Source organism: Diceros bicornis, chromosome X, assembly GCF_020826845.1.
Source record: "Diceros bicornis minor isolate mBicDic1 chromosome X, mDicBic1.mat.cur, whole genome shotgun sequence".
Classification (NCBI taxonomy): domain Eukaryota; kingdom Metazoa; phylum Chordata; class Mammalia; order Perissodactyla; family Rhinocerotidae; genus Diceros; species Diceros bicornis.
The window spans coordinates 114231531-114253882 of record NC_080781.1 but is presented as its reverse complement, the minus strand read 5'-3'; the positions used below and the strand labels follow the sequence as shown (position 1 = coordinate 114253882).

Below are 22352 nucleotides of genomic sequence, written 5' to 3'. Positions count from 1 at the left end.
TAAGCTGTTTATCATAGTATATCTTCATATCAAACATATCCCCTAGGGTTTCCTGCCAGTTGAGCATTAAAAATTATTAGAAAGAACAATCCAGAGTACTAATTGGGTATTGTCATCTGTCTGAAATGGATAAAGAATTTCCTTTAACTTAGCATCCAAAACAGGCCAGTAGTTTGTCAACAAATGGTTTTACTGGGAGGGGAAGTAAATTTCCATTGATCACACTGGCATGTCTCCCAGTTTGTGTTTATATCCTCTCAGTCAGGTCCTAAGAGAAATATGTATTGTGTCCCTTGTTGTTCATAAGTCTGAAAAATGGTTTCTTCTTTGAAATCAGCATAAAGCACCACCCACTGGCTTCCAAGGGAAATTTTTATTTCAAACTTATTTATAAGCTTCAAAGGAAGTTCTGAGCAAGGTAGCAGGAGGCTATGAGTAGTGTGTTTAAAAGTATGCTTAACTTATTACACAACAGACTTGGCTTTTTGGCAGAAAAAAAGAAAACTTAGGGGAGAAAATGTGCAGTACGCCCCATCCAGTCGGGTTTCTTTGTTGACTATAAACAAGACACCCAATCTTTAGCAGGAAGTTGGCCTTCATATAAATAATGTGTGTTGTCCTAGGATCGTTTGATTCTGTTTTCAGAATGAGCATGTGTGGCAGAATAAAGTGGAAGGGAGGCAGAAGTAATTGATCAAGATTTCCAGGAGCATAAACAAAATATTTTCAAAGCAACCTTTTGGGGAAGAATTGGTGTTAAATCATTGTTGCTAGATGGTATGCCCTGGTTCTATGTAATGGAAGGTTAAACAGATTCTTGAAACAACGAAAACACCCTTCAAAATGATCTATTTTTCCAGGGCAATACAAAAGGGGTTTGCCCATTTTTGTTTTGATTGCTTCAGCTTTAAACAGGAATGGTAATTTCAGTACACAGGCACTTTAGTACCTTGCATGAAAGCAAGACATCAATTGTTGAGATGTAATCAGAAAGTGCATTGCCTTATGTTTTATTTCCTTTAATCATTCTTCTTCTTTGATGGAGTGCTGGGCTTTCTAACAGAAAAGGGGAGTTTTAGAATTGCAGGCTTAGAAGAATGGTTTGGAATAGCCATCTTTAGTTTTTAAATTGCCAGGAGCCTGGTAATAACATGTCATTTTGAAGGTAATTGTTAACTATACTGTTATATTGATATAAAAAAATGGAGATCTACCTGTGAAAATAGATGTTAATAGCAAATGTGGTATTTCCAAGCTAATAATTGGAAATATTTTTGAATGATATACCCTATAGTGCATTGCGGAAATACTGACATGCTAAGCAGTTGGTTTCCTTATTTATTAGAGAACATATCATAATCTCATTGGTAGGACATTCAGTTAGCGATCATCAGGAGATTTCTTTTCAATGCTGTTGTTCAACTGTCATTCCAGTTCTCATTCACTTCCTCCCAATTCATTTAAATTGCAATGTTGATCACACTGCAATTAAGTGTTTTTTAGGAAATGAAATTCAGTCCTATTAAACTTACTTAATTAACTCTCCTAAATCTTAAGAAAATTTTTTACTGCCTGATAAAGTTATTAATAAAATTAATAAGAAAGTAGTGATCCTCAAGATATCTCATAGTTCTGCAATAAAAGACCAATTTGTTGAGGCATAAACTCATAGCTGCTCCAGCAGATCATATGTTGAAAAAATAGCCAGAAATCACCTTGGGAGGGAAAGTAAAAATACTCACATTTGAAATCCCAAGGCTATATGATGTATGGGATTTCTGCTTTCTGGAAGGCCCCTTCCAAGTAAATATTTGGTGCTGTGGTGTTGTGCGTGTTTTACCCTCTTATTTATTTTTGCCAGCAAGGTTCCTGTTTCAGAGTGATCAATAGCTTCTGTTGTAGGACTGTGGGACCAAAAGTTGGAAGAAAACTGAGAAAGACATTTCAGGAAATGTTTAGGGAGAGTAACAGGCAGTCTGAGGAGATAGATAGCAGGGGTCATGGGAGAAGAAAGTAAGACTGTACAAGATAACTGCATTCATTCATGGCTGTCAGTTGCTTCATTCTGACACGTCGGCATGCCTTCTCCCATCATGGATGTTTTACTTGCCCTGGTTCATTCTCGGTAGACTTGAGCTATTTAGCAGTACTTGTTCCTTGGATTTTCTGCCCAGACTCAGCAGGTTTGCAAAATCATTGGGATTTGGACAAGGAAACTACAAGAAGCTCAAAGCCTATTTTCAACATTTACTGAGCACTTATAATGACTTGGCCACAAGGATTGGCACTAAAATGCAGAAAGGAGTAAGACAGATGGTCTGCCTTCAAGGAGCTCATGTTCTAATGGGGAAGATAGAGAAGTAATGAAAACTGTATCATATAGTGGAATAAGTGTTATAATAGAGCTATGGAAAACAAACTGTGGCCACAGAGGAGGGAGTAACTAATTTACCTGCACAGAGCATTGGGGAAGAAGTGAGCTGAGCTTTGAAGGACAGATAAGAGTTCCCCAAGCAGCCAAGATGAGGAGGCGTTTGGGATAGAGGGAATAGCATGTACAAAAGCAGAGAGGAATGGAAGTCTGTGAAAGTAATTGTAAGTAGTTCGCTATCGCTGGAACTCGGGATATAATTGAGAGGACGATGAGAGGAAAGACTGAAGAAGTAGGCAAGGGCCAAATCATGAAGGACTTTGTATGCCTCCATAATAAGGAATGTGCCCCTTATCCCATAGGGAATATGGAGCTATTGAAAGGTTTTAAACCACACATTGAATAGTCTCTATGGCAGGAGTGTGGACGGTGGTTTGGAGATAGGTATGCATGGAGACCAGGAGACCCCGAAGTTAAGAAAAACTAAACTAAAGCAGTAGTAGGAATGGAGATGAAGAAACTGGTTCAACATATTTTAGGAGATAGGATCAATGGGGATTTAGTAATTAGTTAGGTTTAGAGAATGAGGAAAAGAAGAGCCATGGTGATGCCCACATTTTCAAATACATGCATGGTGATACCATGCGTAAGGTGGGTAGGGAACACGGGAGGAAGAGCAGGGTTTTGGTAGGGGGTGCAGAAAAATAATGAGTTCAGTTTTAAACTTGATGAGGTTGAGTTACCTGTGGGATATCCAAGTAAAGAGATCTAGTAGAAAATTTCCTGTCAGGTGAGAACTCTGGACAAGAGAAAGTTTCAGCATATAGGGGTGGGAGTTAAAGCTGTGAGAATGGATGAGCTTGCCCAAAGAAATGACTGCACAGTATTTTCCAGCATCTTCATAAATCAGTATCTCTATTTCCTGCACTGATGATAGTGAGATATGGTCCAAAAGAGTGGAAAATTCAAATCCTTTTCTTATATCTTTGAAGTGCATTCTAGCAGTATGATTTCTTTTCTTTTCACAGAAGTAGATTACCTTCCTGATTGTGTTTTGCTAAGGTTAATATTAAAATTGACTGATATTCTCTTTTCAGGAACCAGTTGCATAGTGAGAGTAATTTGAAGTCAGACAGGTATATGCCAGGCATCAGGAGAAAGCCAGCCAGAGATGAAAACTTAGCCACAGATGATTCACAGAGCCCAAAGTGAACAGGAGATATTAAAAGTTAGTCACCAAATGCTTTATAGAGGCATTCAGAATCAGCATTAAAGGGACTGGGTGTATTTCCCCATTCAACAGGTGGACAAACTAAGGCAAAGCATTATTTTACTGTTTGTTGTGGCTATACAGTTAAACAAAACCAAGGGCTGTGTGCTTCGCTCTCGAGTTCTTTTATGCCAGGCCAAAGCTCCTTCTTGCTTTGAACAATGAGACACAAATTAAAATGGCACTGAGAATATTGTGTGGTAATTGTTTTTTTTTTTTTTTTTTTTTTTTGTGAGGAGATCAGCCCTGTGCTAACATCCGCCAATCCTCCTCTTTTTTTGCTGAGGAAGATGGCCCTGGGCTAACATCTGTGCCCATCTTCCTCCACTTTATATGGGACGCCGCCACAGCACGGCTTGCCAAGCAGTGCGTCGGTGCGCGCCCGGGATCCGAACCAGCGAACCCCGGGCCGCCGCAGCGGAGCACGCGCACTTAACCGCTTGCGCCACCGGGCCGGCCCCTGGTAATTGTTTTTTTTCTCTCTCTCTCTTTTATTTCCCCTTGGCTCTAGGAATCATACATAAAGGGAATGGAGAAAACATGTTCATTTCCCAGCAGCCCCCAGTCATATCAACCGTAATGGGTAATGGACACCAACGGAGTGTAGCGTGTACCAACTGCAACGGCCCTGCTCACAACAACAAACTCTTTGCTCCTGTTGCCTTAGCTTCTGGTCCTGATGGTAGTGTGTATGTTGGTGACTTCAATTTTGTAAGGCGAATATTTCCCTCGGGAAACTCCGTTAGTATTTTGGAATTAAGGTAAGTCTCCTCTAGTCTCTGTGTTTGCTTAGCGGATAAAGACAAGGCAAGAATGAGATAAAAATGAAGAGACAAGGCGTTACCAGAAGGAGCAGAAAATGAAATTGCCCATATTGTAACACTGAGCTAAGATGCAGGAATAGGGACAAAGGACATAGGTCAACATGCCCACTGCTCCTACTTGAAGGAACCTTTGGGCATTGCTTTGGGGAACCAGGAAGTGTTGACATCCCCGTATGTGTGGCCTTCCCTGTGTGCATTGCCGTCACTAACATGGATCTCAATACTTCCAAGTGCTCAGGTAAGTCACTCAACCCCTGCTGGCCACTATGAAGATTGAACAACAATATCTCTTCCATTCTAGCAGGTAGAGGTATTGCCAGATCCAAGAAGCTAACCTTTCTAAGTTCTCTAGGTCCAACCTTTTGAAGTGGTCACTTCATTAAAAAAAAAAAAAAAAAATGGAAGTCTGTTTGCGTGGCATGATAAGGGAGAAAGAACTAGTTTTTTACCCTGAAAAGCTCTATCTCATTGGAAAACAAATGATTAAAGCATTCATCTTTAGACTTTCTCACTCCGTTCTAGGAATTTTCTCGACAGTACAAAGTATTTTGACACCTTTTGAAAGGAATTCATGCCATTTAGTATTCCATGTTCTGAAGTTCCACAAAGACTACAACTAAATAGACCATGGCTTAATCAGCTTTATTTCTCCCTTCCTGAGTCTATAAGACACAAATATATGCCCTCTGGAGTCCCAGAAAAGGAAAACATCCACTCCCATCCCAGTAGGGACAGACAGACCTGCTTTCTCTCCCCTGGGTAAATTGATAGAACCTTCCTTCTAATTGGTTATGACAGCTTTATCCCTGACACATACCTTTGGAACATTAGGCTGAAAGTTTCTCTGTGTTCCAGAAGATTTTGATCCCATCCTGTAAACTATTCCATAAAACAGTTGTTGCCTCAGGCATCACTTCATTGACCTGAAAATAAGTGACGAAAAATAGTGACTGGGAGAGCAGAGAGACTGATGGAGCAACTTGTATGTACAGAGCACCAAGGCCAGTCAAAACATATGAAAAATCTTGGGTCATTTTCGTGTAACACTTTTGTTCACACAAGCATGGAAATTGGGATACATAAGGACGTTCCTCGAAATTTTTCAGATTCTCATGCTTGCTTTGGAATCTACCTCGCTTTTCTCTGAATTAGTCCTTCACAACTAGCAGGGGAAATCTTCTAGTCCCAAGCTCCCATCCATTTTTCACATTAGTTCACTCCAGTTTTAATACATTTCTTAATTATAATTGCAAACGCTGTCATAGAGAAGAAAGCTGTTAAATCCCTTGGCTGATAAAAACATAGACTGTAAAGTTAAGATTTTATAAAGATCAAGCACATCTAGAGAGTCTAGAGAGGTACTAACTCATAGCACCCTGCCCTAATCAAGTGTTCGTGTACCTCAGGATGTCACACCTCACAGGGACTTGTCATTTCCATTGGTGTATCTCTTTGGGGTCCTACTTACTGGAAAGTCAGGGAGGAAGGCCAAGATGTTTGTATGCCTGGATTTGGAAATGATTTACACAACATTATACATTGTTTTCAAAACCCTAGGGATGCTCTATCTACATGATGCCAAACATAGACTGAGCACTTAACAATTCATTCACTAACAGAATGTTTCCAGTCATGCGGATATCAGCCATCAAGTAAACAGAGACCTTGTCTTCTTGAGTCTATATGGCTAACCCTATAAAGCCTGTATAGCTGGCCTCTGTATAGCTAACTCTTTAAAGAAAAAACCTTAGAATTATCTATAAAAACAAAAAATAATAGTAATATTACTGTAAAGAAAACCAAGCTAAGTCCTTTCCTTTGTAATTTAAATGCAAATTTACGTAAGTTGGAGCAATTGTCATTCATCGATGAGATTCTCCCTTGGTCAAGGATCCTTAACAGTTCACAAATTTGCATTTTAGTCCAAAGTACCTTATGACCTTCTAGAGTCATTTGGAGAATAAAATAGAATAACTTGGATCCTAATTGCAAAGTGATTTTCTCAGCATAAAGAGAAATCAGTTTCTGACAGTGAGAAGTATTGTCCAATCCCTCTGCTCATTCTTACCCCACAACGCTGCTTTCTCTCACTGTCACAGCTCTTCAAACACATAGGCGTGCACACACCATGAGCTCACACACCCAGGCTCTCTCACTTAGCCTGAGCCTCCCTAGCTGGCTCTTCTGAGCTGACATCCTTTAGAGCAGTTCTTAACATTTTTTTTTTAGTTCTCAGACCCTTTTGAGAATCTATTGAAGGCTATGGGCCATCTCCCCAGAAAAAAAATACATTCACACAAAATTGTACATGCGATTTCAGGGGTCACATATTTTCCCTCTCTCCCTGCATCCCCCTGCCCCCCAGCAACCTACTCCTTTGGATGAATTCCTTTTATCAACTCGTGGTTAAGATTTCCTGCATTAGGTTCAAGGAGAAAAAAACAGTGCTTCCTTCTCTACTCCGACACTCCTGTGATGGGCTGTCAGAGAAATAAGCCGATTGAATACACATGATTATTTTGACCTAATTGACAGGTAACTTCCTAACTATTTGACTGTAGTCAAAACGATCAAGCCAGTTTATGTCAGCAAACATTATCTGTCATTTTTACTCAGAAACTAATATACTTCTTATTAGATTCACTTTTTTTAAAGTATCTATCCTGATCAGTAGTCTATGCTGTGTACATTGCATCTTTCACATATAATTGGTGAATTTTTATATTTGCTTTATAACTTTTCCAGATTTAAACTTCCTGTGGAGAAATAAGCTGATATAATAAGGCTTTGCTATTTTAGGATCCATAATGTTCATTGAATTCTACTGTATGTAGATAGAAACTTCATTTTGTACCACTTTTCTTGTTAGAATAAGTTCATTTAATTGTCCCCCTCCCGTGCATATTAGTCATTTTGCTTGGTTGAATCATCTGTTTCCTTGGAAACACAGACTAATATAGTCACTATGTTATTGGTTGCATTTAAAACTGTGAATGGAAGAGCAATATTATCAATAGGCTATTACAGAAAGGGATAGAGAACATTCTAGATCTTCACTCTCTGTCAGGTTATTCATTATATAACCTAACTACTCTGTTCTCTGCTTCCCTATCTATAAAACTGACTTCAAGTTAATATTTGAGCATCTTCTCACATGTCTTATACAGTTTAACTTGTTTTAGGATCCACAGATGTGTAGTTCTGAGCCCAAAGTTTGGTGACATTTTGCGAGAGTGTAAAACTTGGTACTACTGGATACCCTTCTAGATTTCCTTCTCTTCCATCTTCTTGTTCCATATTGGGCCACAGTGAACAATTCCAGATGCTCCTTGACATTTCGAAGATTGGAAAAGTATAGATTTTTTCTACCTCAGCTCTACTGATCCAGACCGTCCCCAATGAGTTTCTTTCATCTGACCTCAAAAATAATTTCATTTTCATTGGTTGCCAATCAGTTTTTTTCCTCCAGCTGGTTCCCCATTGGCTGAATGGGGAGAGTAAGGAAAAGTTAGGTATGTCATTATTATTAACAATATGCCAAGAACAACAATGTTATTTCCTCTTATTTAAGTAAATAGTATCCCTTTGTCTGTTTCCTACACATTTCATCCGCACATGCGCATCTTAGTACTTCCTTCCAGTGGGAGATTGAGGTAAGATAATAAAGAAAGGAAGCTTATAAGATCATGCAATTAAACCTAAGGGAGTCTCAAAAATACATTCTCTGAAGATTTTTTGAGAGATAGATTCACTTCTATGTGAGATAGTTTAGGTCTTGGTAATCCCTAGGGATTTGCTTCTTGTGTTAAAATTTTATACATACACACGCACACACACACACACATTTCAGTAACACAAAAATGACATCACAGATTTGTGAGCTTAGCATTAGAAGAGTCCACGGAGGTATCTGGTGCAACATAGTACCCACTATATCTCTGACAGTTGACTATCTCTACTTTGTTTGATCCCTTTCAATAACAGGAAACTTAAATACCTCTAAGATAGTCCATTGCATCTTTGGAGTGCTCTGTTAGAAAATTCTTCCTGATATTAAACCAAAATCTGCCTTCATGAAACATCCCCTCTGTAATGGCAAATGTTAGCATCTGAAGCTGCACGGAAACCACTTCCCTCTTTTACCTGACAAACTTTCACAAGTGTGAAGACACATACCATGGGTTCCTGAGTTTTCTCTTCTTCAGTCTAAACATCTCCCAAGTCCTTCAACTATTTCTCACTAATTATGACTTTATTTCTTTTTCCTTTGATTATGGCCTTAGGGCCACTTCTCGGTTTTCTAAACTAACAGGGGTAACTATATAAGTAAAAATAGGAGACACCATATCAAGTGCTTTGCAAGAATTCAAGTACAAATATCCTCTTGCTCTCCTCTCATCTTCTAATTTCACAATTCTATTAGAAAACCTATTAAGCATAACTGGAAATAATTTATTCTTTATAAAAACCTCATGCTGTTATTGTTCAGGATGCTGTTATTCTCCAGTTGTCCTTCCCTTAAAAATGAAAGAATAAAATAAGAGCCTGGCAAATGCTTCTTGGTACCTTGAGTAATTTGGACTCGACAAAAGTCAACGTGACATGAAAATTTCCCTTGAGATTTTACTGTTTCTTTTACAGTGACTGGTTAATGTTTCCTACATTGTTCTCAGGACTCGACTCCTGTCACTGGCTGAGGATTGAGTAGAACTGGAATAGTACCCATTTAGGGGCAGTTAGTATGCTGAGGGGCAGTGGAACATGTAGAACACGCTGCTGAAGGAACAAATGGAACTCGGACTTTGAGACCTCTGAAAATATCTGAGAAATGACCAAGAACCATCCTCTTATCAGCAGCACTGGAGTTACAAATAGAGAAACACTATATGTAGATGAAATAGGTGGTTACCTCCCTGGTTTGATCTCATGTATTAGCAGTGGCATTCAAAAGGCTCCCTCCACCTCACCCAAAAACATCTTCACTGGCCTTCCACATTGCCCAAAATTTTCACTTTAAGAAGTGTGTTTCTTTGAGTTGAGACATTGAATCTCTAAGAGTCTCCAACACAAGAACCTCTGTTAGAATGACCCACCAAGCTAAAATCATCCATTAGTCCCTAGGCATGGCTTTGTTTATCAGATTGGTTTTCAAAGGAACTACTAGCTGAAAGCAGGGCCCTAAAACACAAGACAGGTAAGTGGTGATAAGGGCAAGGGACAGAGCCAGAGCATGGGGGAGGATAGTCTTAGATGAGGGTTGCTGGAGTTGGAAGCTCTAAGAAGTCAGTGAACAGCAGGAGTGGAAACTGGTCTTCAAAGTAAGAGTACCATGGAAAGATGAGTGGGGAGCAAAGTCCCTTCTTCTGACATCAAATATTTCTGGCTAAGTATAAATAAAGAAGCTAAGAATAAAATGAAGAACAAGTAACGTGTTGCAGCCACCACAGAACAGGCCAGGCAAACTCTAATGATGCCAGGTCACTAGATAGCAACTCCAAAGTTGGCATATCCCCTCTTTCTCCATCCCCCACCTCACAAAAATATAAAAGGAGTGAGTTGAACATTATGCTAAGTGAAAGAAGCCAGACACAAAAGGATACATATTGCATGATGCCATTTCTATGAACTATCCAGAATGGGCAAATCCATAGAGACAGAAAACAGATTAGTGGTTGCCTGGGGCTGCGGTGGGGAGGAACAGGGATTGACTGCTAACGGGTACAGGGTTTCTTCATGAGATGATGAAAATGTTTTGGAATTGGATGATGATAACGGTTGCACAACTCTATGAATGTACTGGAAACTGCTGAATTGTACTTTTTAAAAGAGTGAGTTTTATAGTATATGAATTATATCTCAATAAAATGTTTTTAATTAAAAAAGAATAGATGGCCCTTTAATCATGTAGATCTTGAAAAAAATCACAGATCAACTTAAAGGAGCATTTCTTGCTCTAAAAAGATTTGCAATTCCACACCTTTCTCCTCCTAACTCACGGCAAGCTTCAAATCAGTCATTTGCCAGGTGGTGATGCCCACTGATGGGCCCAGGCACTTGTAAAGAGCTCACACACTGGCGCCTCAGCGTGTAGTCAGTTGCTAGCTAGACAGCAGACTGACTTTGGTGGTGGCTCAATCCTAAATCCTTAACTAAAAGTAATTCTGAGACAGAACAAGGTCACACAGTGGAAATAAATTCCGTCATTTTCACTTCCTCCCTCTGAGATGTTAATGAGAGAAGCTGCTCTGCATAATATGGGACATCTTTCCAAATTCACAGTGACATTATTGGCAGGATCAGAAGCAGCTGCAAGAAAGTCAAATCATCCCCTTCTCCACTCCTTACCATCACCTAAGAATTTCAAAACCCTTTGTAGCCACACAAATGGTTCTGCACCATGAGAATCTGTTATAGATGAAACCATGTTTTAATGAGGTTCTTCTAGTACTTTCACAATCAAACTTCCTTCAGGAGGATCAACCATGTAACAGTGATTAAAGCCAATCTCAAGCACACTTACCCTGTAATTTAGAGGCCACAAAAAAAAGCAAATGTCTAGAGACAAAGAAACAAACAGCTTCAAATGCCCGAGGCCAGGTTTCTAATCCGAGCTCCCCATCCTTACCTTTTGACCTTTCGTGTCAACACACAAGATACCTACCCTTTTGAGGCAGGCCAAGGAAACAGAAAAGTCAGTGGATCCTGCCCTGTGGCCCAACTAGTAAAATTCCAGAAAGATTCTCTTTGAAAAGAGTTGAATCAGTAGTAGAAGATAGCTTCAAATGAAATCATTTTGTATCCTTTCTTCTTGCCTGACATTCCCAAAAATGAGAACATTTTCTAGTTTAGATAAAAAGATTTGTTATCTTCATGTTTTTCAAAATGACATAAGGGCCAGGTTTAAAAGGATTTTGAAATTAAAATTACTATATTTTACAGATGATTATAGCCTTTTAACTCTGGGCAGATTTGACCCGAAGTCAGGCCTGTACACAGACTGCACTCCCTGTGTGAGAAGCCTCATACCAAGTCCCGGAGTGAAATACCCTAGGCAGTACCCTGTGCCAAGAGGTTTACAGATCAGGAGCCCCCAAAGTGTTCTGCTTCTCCTGACCTGACAGTTCTGTTTTGCCTACCCCAGCTGCCCCCTTGGAGCATGAATAGCTGGAAGGCACAAGGCCCTAGTAGTTGACGTACATGGTGTTTGATTGAAACTATTTTGATGCAACGGTTTTGATGCCAGGGACATTCTGTCATGGTCTAAGAGAAAACCTCATACTTTCAATTCGTTAGGATTTTTAACATTGCTAAGTGATGTGCTAATGTCCCTATCTTATCTCTGAGATGATGTGAGTGGCTCAGGGTTACATTTGGGATGTCTGGTACACACAAGACTTGATAATAAAACAGTGATTTTGCATTTTGATAAGGTGGCTTTCAAAACAGAGTCTAGAATGGTCAGACCCTTTGCAGTGGCTACTTCTTCAAACCCTAGTCCAGTGGTTCTTAAAACTTATTTTGCATCAGAATCAACAGTTAAGTTTGTTAAAAATAAAGTTCCCCAGCCCCACTCCCACCTCAAGATTCTGCTTCAGTACAACTAAGTGTGACGAGAAGCCAAGTGATTCTGATGAAGATAGTCCAGAGAGAACTTTTTGAAAAAACTGCCTTAGAGCTTTGCCCACACACCAAGCAAGATATTTAGTCACCTTGACACCATGTTGGGAGGAGAAGCCAGGAGGAATTGGGTCCACTTAGGCTTGCACATCTGACTAAATGATCCCCATGGAGTCTCTCTAATAGCCACAAGCTGAGTGAGGATTAGGTGAGCCTGGTTTTATTTGGCTGGTTGAATGATACTGATGACTCTTTATTTGCTTTTACTTGCCACTCGTGGATACCTTGTGCACCCTAGAAACAGAGATACCAGACATAGGTAAGCAAAACACACGGGCGGCTGCCTAATGCTCCTTCTTGCATAAGAGGCCACCTCCTAATAATGTGCTAACAGGGAAATTTTACTTCCTAAATAAGGTTAAAGGAATAATGTGAAAGTGAATTTGGAAGTTATGACTCAGGTAAGTGTCTTCCAAAAGAAAAGAGCTCGACTAAGTGGGAATTTGCTGAAGGATCAGACTATGTTAAAAAGCAAACAAGATAAGTGAAAGCTGGCAGTCCAGTACTTCATGGGAAAGCAAGGCCTCAAGTGTCATTATGTTTCCCTTATGTAATATCACAAATGAGTCTGTAAGTTCAAATAGATTCCATGTTTTCAAGTTGCAGGTAGAAAGAGAAGGAATACAGTAATCTTCCAAGATCCAGAGATATAGTTGACAAGTGTATTAAGAGACAGTGACCACAATGACCTTCTTGAAGAAGATTTTTCTTTTTCCTTTTATGCAACCTCATGGTTTCTATTTCTTCCCACCAAAAAGAAATAATAGAAAAACTTTAAACTGACCATTTGCCAGCAATGGCACATAGCTCTGAAATTAATCATAATGAGTATTTCTATTCAATTTGTTTATGCATTACACTTGTCAAAATTGTTCTAAATTACCTGAAATTACAAAGGAGAAAATTGAATTTGTTCACTTCCGAGTGCCAATTGTCATCAAAATAACACTGATAGGGTTTTTAATTTGGATTTCATTTGGGAGATGCCACTTCCTAAATGCCAGTGCACAAGATCATCCTTGCTACTTTGGCATAACTGATTCCTTAAACAAATTAAGCTGGTTGTCAAATTGCTTACTGGTAAAGTGTTGCACAGTATTAATTATAAGCATTAATTGCCCATTTAACAATCTATATGATTTTAACTAGCATGAATGAAGTCCTCTTTGCTAAGTTGAAGGGCATTGCTCGAATGTAAAACTAACCAGGAGGTGACAATAAGTCTAACACTGAAGTTATAAAAGAAATCTTCATGTATCTCAAATTGCAATATGCATTTAGACACAAGGGATTAGAACAAATTGTAGTCCCGTGGCTTTTCTTTCTCAGGTACGGCATATTTTCAGAAAGTTGAAAGAAACCAATCTCAAAAGAACAGAAGTGTACTCGGGAAATGGCATGAGATGGCAAGAAATTGCGTATCAATATAGGAGAACTTCCTGACTGTTGGCTGTCAAGAAAATAACATTAATCAGATTTGAATTTGGTGTATTGGGCTATTCTATTTTTTAAAGGCCAATGCGCAAAGTTTGAGAATAGCCTAGCTGAGCAACATGTTGCTCAATTAGAAGAAGGCAGGAACACTGATTTTTTTTTTTTGCCACCTTCAGAGCAAGAGTATTCTGAAGGTATTTTGCGCACACAGTCACATATGATCTAATCTAATCCTAGTCCAGGCACAGGCTTGTTAGTGACCCTGGGCAAGCCCTCTATGTTTCTGGGTTTCCCCAGCTGAGATTTGAGGAGAATGATAATTCTAACTTCCCTCACAGGCACCTTGGGGATAGTCAATAATAAATGAATGTAATGCATTCCAAAGTGCCTTTGTGCGAATAACATTTCTCTTAGAAAAATAACCTATGGACTTCTCCTAAACAAAACATGATTAATCTGGCTCAGTTGAAACTTCCACAAACTGGTGACCAAAGTATTGAAGGTTGTTTTAGGGAAGGGTTGTGACACCTTCTTTGTTCTAGATAGATCAAAGGGCACTCGAGAAATTTTATTCTGGAGGCAAAAATTCAACTAAACATGTAAAAACTTTTACTCAAACTCCTATTTAAGCAGTCTTTGCGACAGAGATGCCTTGTCTGATATGACTGCTAAATCAATTCTGGAATCTGTTGGGGCCCTTTACAGTTTATTTACAGCAGCTGTCATGGTGGTTCCAGGGTTGAAGATGTCCCTGGAATCTACCGGATTCTCTTATTTGATGAAGGTAAGTAGAAAAAAATCAAGTATTACAATTGGATCTGATTTTTTTCCAATTAAAACCATAAACTGGATCCAAAATCAGTATTTGCAAGCCTTTACTATCATTATCATACATAAATATGCTTAGAGGGCAAATACAATTACAAATACAATCAGGAACATGCCAGTGCGTAAGGGTATCTATCTTAATTATTCTGATGACCCTTTCCCCTCCATTTTGCTTGGCTAAGTAGCCAAAGCCTGAACTCTTCCATGTCTTAGTCAGTTTCATGTCCTACAGTTCAGTTTAGTTCAGCACTTACTGAACATTGACCCTATCAAGACACTCTGTTGGCACTGAGGATAGAGATGAATATGGTTCCTGCCTGCAAAGAGTTCAGTGTAGTTAGCGAGAGAAATATGTGAAAAAAATAGTGATTATGCCCAGCACTCAGATCTTAGTTTCTAATACCATTCTCCAAGAAAAGGAAACAGGGGTCCTTGGAGAAATGACTCATTCTAGTACTGGAGCAGGGATTATACAAGATGAGCCTGGAGCATCTTATAGTTCTAGAAAGTAAGGAAGTTCTCAAAAAAAAAAATAAATAAAACACTCCACGTTGATGGAGGTGTGTCAAAAGGGCACAGAAGCCAACAGAAAGAGCTCCCAATGGCTAAAGCTGGAACAATTTGAGCAACACAATAAAGTATCATTGGATTTTAATGCAAAGTATAAAACAAAAATCCGTGAGTCCATACTGATATAAATGAATGGTTGAATTCATAAATAAAGGAAAGAGAAGAGATAAAACTCTCATGCCGAAGAATTCCAAATAATTTACGTAGATACTCCGCCCTCAAAAAGGCAGAGTATAACTCCCTACTCCTTTTTTTTTTTTTTGTGAGGAAGATCAGCCCTGAGCTAACATCCATGCTAATCCTCCTCTTTTTGCTGAGGAAGACCAGCTCTGAGCTAATATCTATTGCCAATCCTCCTCCTCCCCCCCGCCAAAGCCCCAGTAGGTAGTTGTATGTCATAGTTGCACATCCTTCTAGTTGTTGTATGTGGGACGCGGCCTCAGCATGGCTGGAGAAGCAGTGTGTCAGTGCGCGCCCAGGATCCAAACCCGGGCCGCCAGTAGCGGAGTGCGTGCACTTAACCGCTAAGCCACGGGGCCGGCCCATAACTCCCTACTCCTTAAGTGTTACCCTCGCAAAGTGACTTCCTTCCAAAGAGTACAATATGAAAAGTGGGAGAGAAAGAGTAATGTTTTGGTGAAGAAACCTGGCAAACACTACCTCAGCCAGGCGATCAAGGTCAACATCAACAGTGATAAGTCGTGTGATACCCTTGATTTGACTTGATGAGAATGGCACTTTACCCCTGTGATCTTCCTCCCCAAAACCTATAACCTCTGTATACCTATGAGAAAAAATCAGGCACATTCCCGTAGACCAATACCTGATCAATACTCCTTAAAACTGTTAAGGTCATCAAAAACAAGGAAAGTCTGAGAAACTGTCACAGCCCAGAGGAGCCTAAGGAAACATGAGGACTAAATATAATTTGGTATCCTAGATGGAATCCCAGAACAGAAAAAGGACAGTAGGTAAAAACTAAGGAAATTTGAATCAAGTATGGACTTCAGTTAATAATTTTTAAAAATTATGCTTATACAATGTGATAAATGCTGCTAGGTCACATGTCCCTCCTCTCTGCTCATTTCTCTCCCTCTCTACTTCTCCCATTGTAGCACCTGTATTTATGACAGTCATAGCCTGTTTACTGATCTGACTCCCCCACTAGACTGTGAGTTTCATGAAGGGACTATATCATGCACACAAGTAGGTCTCCAGACCATAGCACAGTTCCTAGGTACACTGTTTGCACTTAGTAAATACTTTTTAGTGAATTAATGAGCAAATACACAATACAGAAATGGTACCAAGGAAGGAGTTTAGGTGAGAGATGACAGAGTCTTAGACTCATGACAGTGGAGATAAAGAGAGCGGGCAGACTGGAGAAGAAGTTAGGAGGTAGAATTAAAAAAAAAACATGATGTTTTACTGGATATAAGGAATGATGGAAAGAAGGAGGAGTAAAGAAGGGCTTCTGGTTTCTGGCTTAGATAACTGGATGTGAAGCAGAGTGCTGGACAGTGAGCATATTAGAGATAAACGAGACAAAATTGCTCTCCTCTAAGCTCTCATGGTTTATTGGGGAATAGAAATACCGAAAAAAACTTAATATGATATGTAATTCCCAGAACAGAGGTAAGCATAGTGGAAGTAACCCAGACTGGAGATTTAGGGAAGCCTCCCTTTGAGCCCAAGTAAAGCCTTAAAAGGTGTGTGAGAATTTATTAAGGCCTTTATACCACACCAAGGAATGTTAAAAAGTTTTTAGAGTTTTTACAGATGGGAGCCAAATTATCAGAATAAGCCTGGAGACAGTGTGGGAAAAAAAATGGATTTAAGATTTCAAAAACACCTCCTATGGGCAGGACTATAGAAAATATTCCAGGCCAGAGATGACGAGAGTTAGAACTAATGTGACGGCAGGAGAGGTAGAAGAAGACAATGGATAGTTTTTAGGCACAATTGCACGTGGAGAGAAAAGGAGGGAGTAAGGATTAAACTTCTAAATTTGGGGCTTGGGTGATGTCAGCAGTACATGAACCTTAGGTTCAAGCAGAATATCCCCCAAACCAAAGTTACTGCAGCCATCAAAAAAACGATATTAGGAAGAATCAAAATTAACGAATGAGCTCAGCCATGTATGCAGATAAGAATAAAACAAAAGATCCCATGTGAATATGTAATTGAAGAGTTTCAGGAATACCGAAATCCAATCAAGATACCTTTAGTGTCACCTTTAGGAGATATGGCTGATTGTCATTATAACCAAAAAAAAGGTCAAATATAATCAGTTCTATTATGCCCTGAAAGAAGAAAAAAACATGGATTAGAGAAGTGTGGGGGTCAGCTAAAAAAGGGAAGCTTGAAGAAGAAAAGTTTGACAGTGTATCTCTAGCACGGCCCTCCCTAAACAGCACTCCTCTGTCTTGGGACATGCCTTTCAATTTACAACAGGAGCCTGAGAGGAGGGTAGTGTCCCCAAGTAAGGCAGGAAGCCCGGAAGAGAAGAAGTGGGTTTTTGAAGGATGGGGAAGGCAGGCAGAGAAAAACTTCTGTTTTGGATTGCTGACTTTGAGGTGACTGGGAGACATCCAGGCAGTCATCTAGTAGGTAATTGGAGAACTGGGTATGAAAGGCATGTATGAGAAAAAGGATCTTCTGAGATTTTTCTCTCTTCTGCTTCTTTCTCTACCCCCAAATGAATGGTACTGATATATCAGCATCATTACAGGTTAACAGTACACATTGAAATTTTTTTATACCCAGACCTATTACTAGAAAAACAAAGTCTCCATCTCTTTGGTACATAAGAAGGAAGATACATTAATTCCTTCATTTCTTAGGAGAATTTTCCATTTGTGACAAAAGGCAGACCCCAGGGGGTGCATACTGAACAAATCGCTTTGAATAACTTTACTTTTCTCTTCCTTAGCACAAGTCCTGCTCACAAATACTATCTGGCTATGGACCCTGTGTCTGAATCACTTTATCTATCAGACACCAATACTCGAAAAGTCTACAAGTTGAAATCTCTTGTGGAAACAAAAGATCTGTCCAAGAATTTTGAAGTGGTGGCCGGAACAGGTGATCAGTGCCTTCCCTTTGACCAGAGTCACTGTGGAGATGGCGGGAGAGCATCGGAAGCTTCACTGAACAGCCCTCGAGGTAAAAAAAAATCCTTTGGTCGTCTAAAGATTTCATTTGACTTCAAAAAATCCTAAGACTGTTGCCACACTGTCGTCTATCCATCTCAATATGCCTCTGACAGACATAGTCTCTGAAGTCTATCCCAGAAGATAGGTACATTCGGGACTAATTTTTAGCCAATATGCATTAGTATAGTCATAACTGTCACTAAAATATTGAAATGCTTCTTTCCTTGTTAGTAATTATTGCCCAGAGCTCTCTGAGTGCCTCCATGACACCCCAACCTCTCCTCAGGAACTACTTCCTGGAAACTCCCTACAGTCCAGCTAAAAGCTGAACTCCTGGCCTTAGCACTGTGGCCTGCACTGGTTGGGATTCAGGTCTGTGCCCACCTTCTACCACTGTTAAATATGTTGAGTATCTCACAGACTCTAGACGTTTCTGGCTTTTGCTTAACAACCAACCTTTAATGAACCTTTCTTCCATTAATTTATCTAAATCATTCTTTTTTTTTTTTTTTTTTTTAATTTTTCCCCCAAAGCCCCAGTAGATAGCTGTATGTCATAGCTGCACATCCTTCTAGTTGCTGTATGTGGGACGTGGCCTCAGCATGGCTGGAGAAGCGGTGCGTCGGTGCGCACCCAGGATCCGGACCCGGGCCGCGGGCAGCAGAGCGCGCACACTTAACCGCCAAGCCACAGGGCCGGCCCTAAATCATTCTTGAAGCTATTTATATTTTCAATTTATATCATCCCTAGGATAACAAATTCCAATTTTTTTTTTTTTGGCCTTACTTCTATTTATCCTTAATTTACTTCTCAACCTTCAAAGCCCAACCCTCAGTTCTGTTGCCTGGGATTCATTAATAAATCTGTGTTCTCGCAATCAGCTTCATGATTTTATAGACTTGGATCATATTCCCATCTTAGGCCACTAAGCAGAAGGATAGTCAACTTTTAAGTCAGTCATCATATATCATCCGCCCTACTTCCTTAATTATTTAATCATTCTTCTCTGTTTCTTCTCCAAGATGTTGTACGTGTGTTTGTGCTTTTATTCTAGTAGGTTTTACGAAGTATTCATTTTAGTGGGTTTTAAGAAGCCAATGTGTTTTTTTTAACTATTATACAAATAATATATATTTGTTGCAGAAAAATTAGAAAAGAGAGAATGCAAAAAATATTTTTAATTAAAGTCACCCATAATCCTACCACATATAGAAAAACCACTGTTAACATTTTATTGTATATCCCTCTAGACTTTTGTCTATGCGTATCATATATTTTATTCTCTAATAAATGGAATCATATTATAGAATGTTGTTCTATAATCTGCTTCTCATACTTAATGCATTATGAACATCTTTCCATGCCAAAAAATATAGTGAAGTCAATGTGTTTAATTTGTTAGATGGTCACTTATTATTTCAAATATTAAGAGGTTACTCAGCCATTTGACATTTGCCATATGGGGATTAAATTCCAACTACAATCAGAGTTTAAAACCGTCCATTTCTTCAAGGCCATATTCAAGTCCTATGTCTTTCATAAAGCCCCTCTGGCTAACCCCAGCCCATTAAATCTGAATTTCTTTAACAGTGTCTACACTACCCAATTAGCACTTGATTATATTTTGCCTTCCTTTAGTTTCCAGTTTTTTCATGAATAGGAGATTTTTTATTACCAAAGTAAGCTGCTTGAGATGAGAAACTACATCTAATATTTGTTTTGAATCTTCCCCAGCTCCCTGGCAATATCCTTCACAGTGTGAGATCCACTGCGCATACTTGTTGTGTAACTGATCAGTTAGGTAACTCTTATCCATAGCAAGTACTCCTAAAAGGAATTTCAGTGGTGCTTAAAGGGGAAGACCTTTTTCCCTAAGAGAACATAAGCCTCCCAAGTATCCCGGTAAAGTGTTTTGAAACATTTCTTTTTACTCTTGTGCTAGCTCTCATTCCTTACACATAGTAGGTTCACAATAAATATGTGATGAGTGAATGCATCAGTCAAGTGCAACATATAATCAGCTCATCTTTCAAGGAAATACACCAGGCTGGGTCCCACCTTTTACGCAGGTTTAAAACTCTTGCAGGTATTATAAGGATTTCTGCATAAGAAATAAGGAGGAATCAAGCTTGTATTGTGCCTGAAATTGACATCCTCCTGAGTTGCTGCTGGTATGAAAACCACTCATCTCACCTACCACATTCAACCTGCCACATAGAGGATGAATATCTCAGCTTTTCCAAATAAAGCAAATAATTGGTTCACTGCAGCTTTTTTTTTTTTTTGGCTTGGAAAGCAGCAATAATAGAGTCCTGATGAACAGGATTTACATGAAGTCTTGAAGCATCAGTAATGAGAGTGCCAAAATTTATATATCTATTAAAGTTAATATTAAACTAAGTTTTTCTTCTTGTCATAGCTAGTAGTGCATTTTCCTTTGGCTTGATTTACTCATCTTTCTATCCAAGAGTGGCCTTTACAATAATCTGGTACACTTTATTCATCCCAAAGCAGTAAGAGGACCTAAGAACATCTGGCCCAGGCTTTGGACAACTGAATGTCTAATCCATCCAAGACAGCTTTTACATGAGGTACTGAAGCTGATGTTGGTAACATCTGCTCTGATGCAGTGAGTGAATGAGGATGTTCAAAGGAGGGGAATGTGTGGCTCACACTAAGTATCCACCACATCTCCTTCAACCATGTTAACAGTGTTTGAAGACCCTGTTAGTGATCTTCAAAATCACTCAGATGGCAGAACCTATGTCCAGATATCAGTTACCCTGAAAATGCTGGTCATAGCACTTAGCTGCCTAGCTAGGGCACCTATCTCTATGCTGAATATAGGCAGCACTTACTCTTAGCAGTGCATCAGAAGTGAGATTCTCATTATATGGAATGCTGCAGGGCAATTTCATAGAGTTCGGTAGAAGAAGGAAAAATCATGCAAGAAGTCCTTAAAGCACAGTGTGCAAATTGACAGGAGAGTATTGCTAATTGCTAATCATGAAAGAACCTATAGGTTCTTTCTCAAGAAAGCCCAATTTGTTTGTTTTTTGCTTTACAACTACCATGCACATCAACTCCTTCTTCCTTCTCCCTTGGAAGACAGCAAATGTTTAATGGATTTCTTAAGGAGAGGTTTGATTTTTCTCTCCACCTAGAAGCTAATAAAGAAAAGCTGTAGATCAGTAGAAAATAGAAATGTACACCTAGGGAGTACCATTTCTAGGTTAGGAAAGAGAGCTTGCTCTAAGACTTTAACAAGCAACACATTGCAATTATAGGCAGGTTCTCCAACATGTCCTTAATTATGCAAGGTAAGTCAAATAAATGTTAATCTGCAAGACAGCTAATTTATTTTCTGAAACTATTCTAAAAATAGGATGAAATAAAATTTGCTTTTGAGATCATTCATCGTAAAGTCGGAATAAATTATCAAATGGGATTAAAAAAGTCAGCAAACGGTAAAAGGTCAGAAGCCATGGGATTTTTTTTGATAAATGGCAGCAAATTGTGACAAATACTGGGTTAAGGAGCTTAGATTTTCTTGCTCAATCCGTGTAATGCCAGTGTTTCTTTGAATGACTCTGTGTAAGTCACTGTACCTCACTGTGGTTTCATTTCCCTGAACATTGAAATAGACTTAATGATGCCATTGACTAGTTTTGTTACATTGGGCTAGTCATTTAAACGCTGGGTCCTGAAATTCCTAAATTGTAAACTGAAGGGCTTGTGATGATCTCTCTCCCAGCTCTAATGTATTAAAATAACCATAGCTATAACTTACTGAGTGACTACTGTGTACTGTACACTGTGCTAGATACTTTACCCACAGTAAAGTATCACAACAATGCACAAGGTAAATAGTATTATCCTCATTGTATAGATGAGGAAACAGAGACTCAGTTAGGTTAAGAAATTTACCCAGGGTCATACAGTTTACAGATAACACTGGAATTCAAACCAGGCCTGCCTGACTCTAAAACCCATGATGCAAAAAGAAAAAAACAAGGTCCATGATGTGTCCATTGTACCACCCTGCCTGCCCTTCAGCTAAAATCTATGATCTCTGTTGGCTTCTCTGGGAAAGTAGGAAATACTGGAAAAATGCTTTTCAATCCAATGACGTATATTCAATAGGAGCAAAATATTTTTATTTGCAAGAGAAATGACTTTTAGTCTAGTTACCTTTCCCTATTAAAACTATTTCTCTGATTTTT

General features: G+C 39.2%; 1 protein-coding gene across 21 annotated transcripts in view; it reads left to right on the top strand.

Moving 5' to 3' along the window:
* Positions 1–22352, top strand: part of TENM1 (teneurin transmembrane protein 1) — a 780745-nt gene that overhangs the window by 662111 nt on the left and 96282 nt on the right. For 19 of the 21 annotated variants that reach the window (XM_058536663.1, XM_058536660.1, XM_058536662.1 and 16 more), the window contains 3 exons: positions 4153–4402; positions 12381–12401; positions 17907–18139. In XM_058536663.1, the coding sequence (XP_058392646.1) occupies positions 4153–4402; positions 12381–12401; positions 17907–18139 (504 nt within the window). The remainder of the gene's footprint in view (positions 1–4152; positions 4403–12380; positions 12402–17906; positions 18140–22352) is intronic. The other 2 variants (XM_058536671.1, XM_058536667.1) reach the window with 1 other exon arrangement.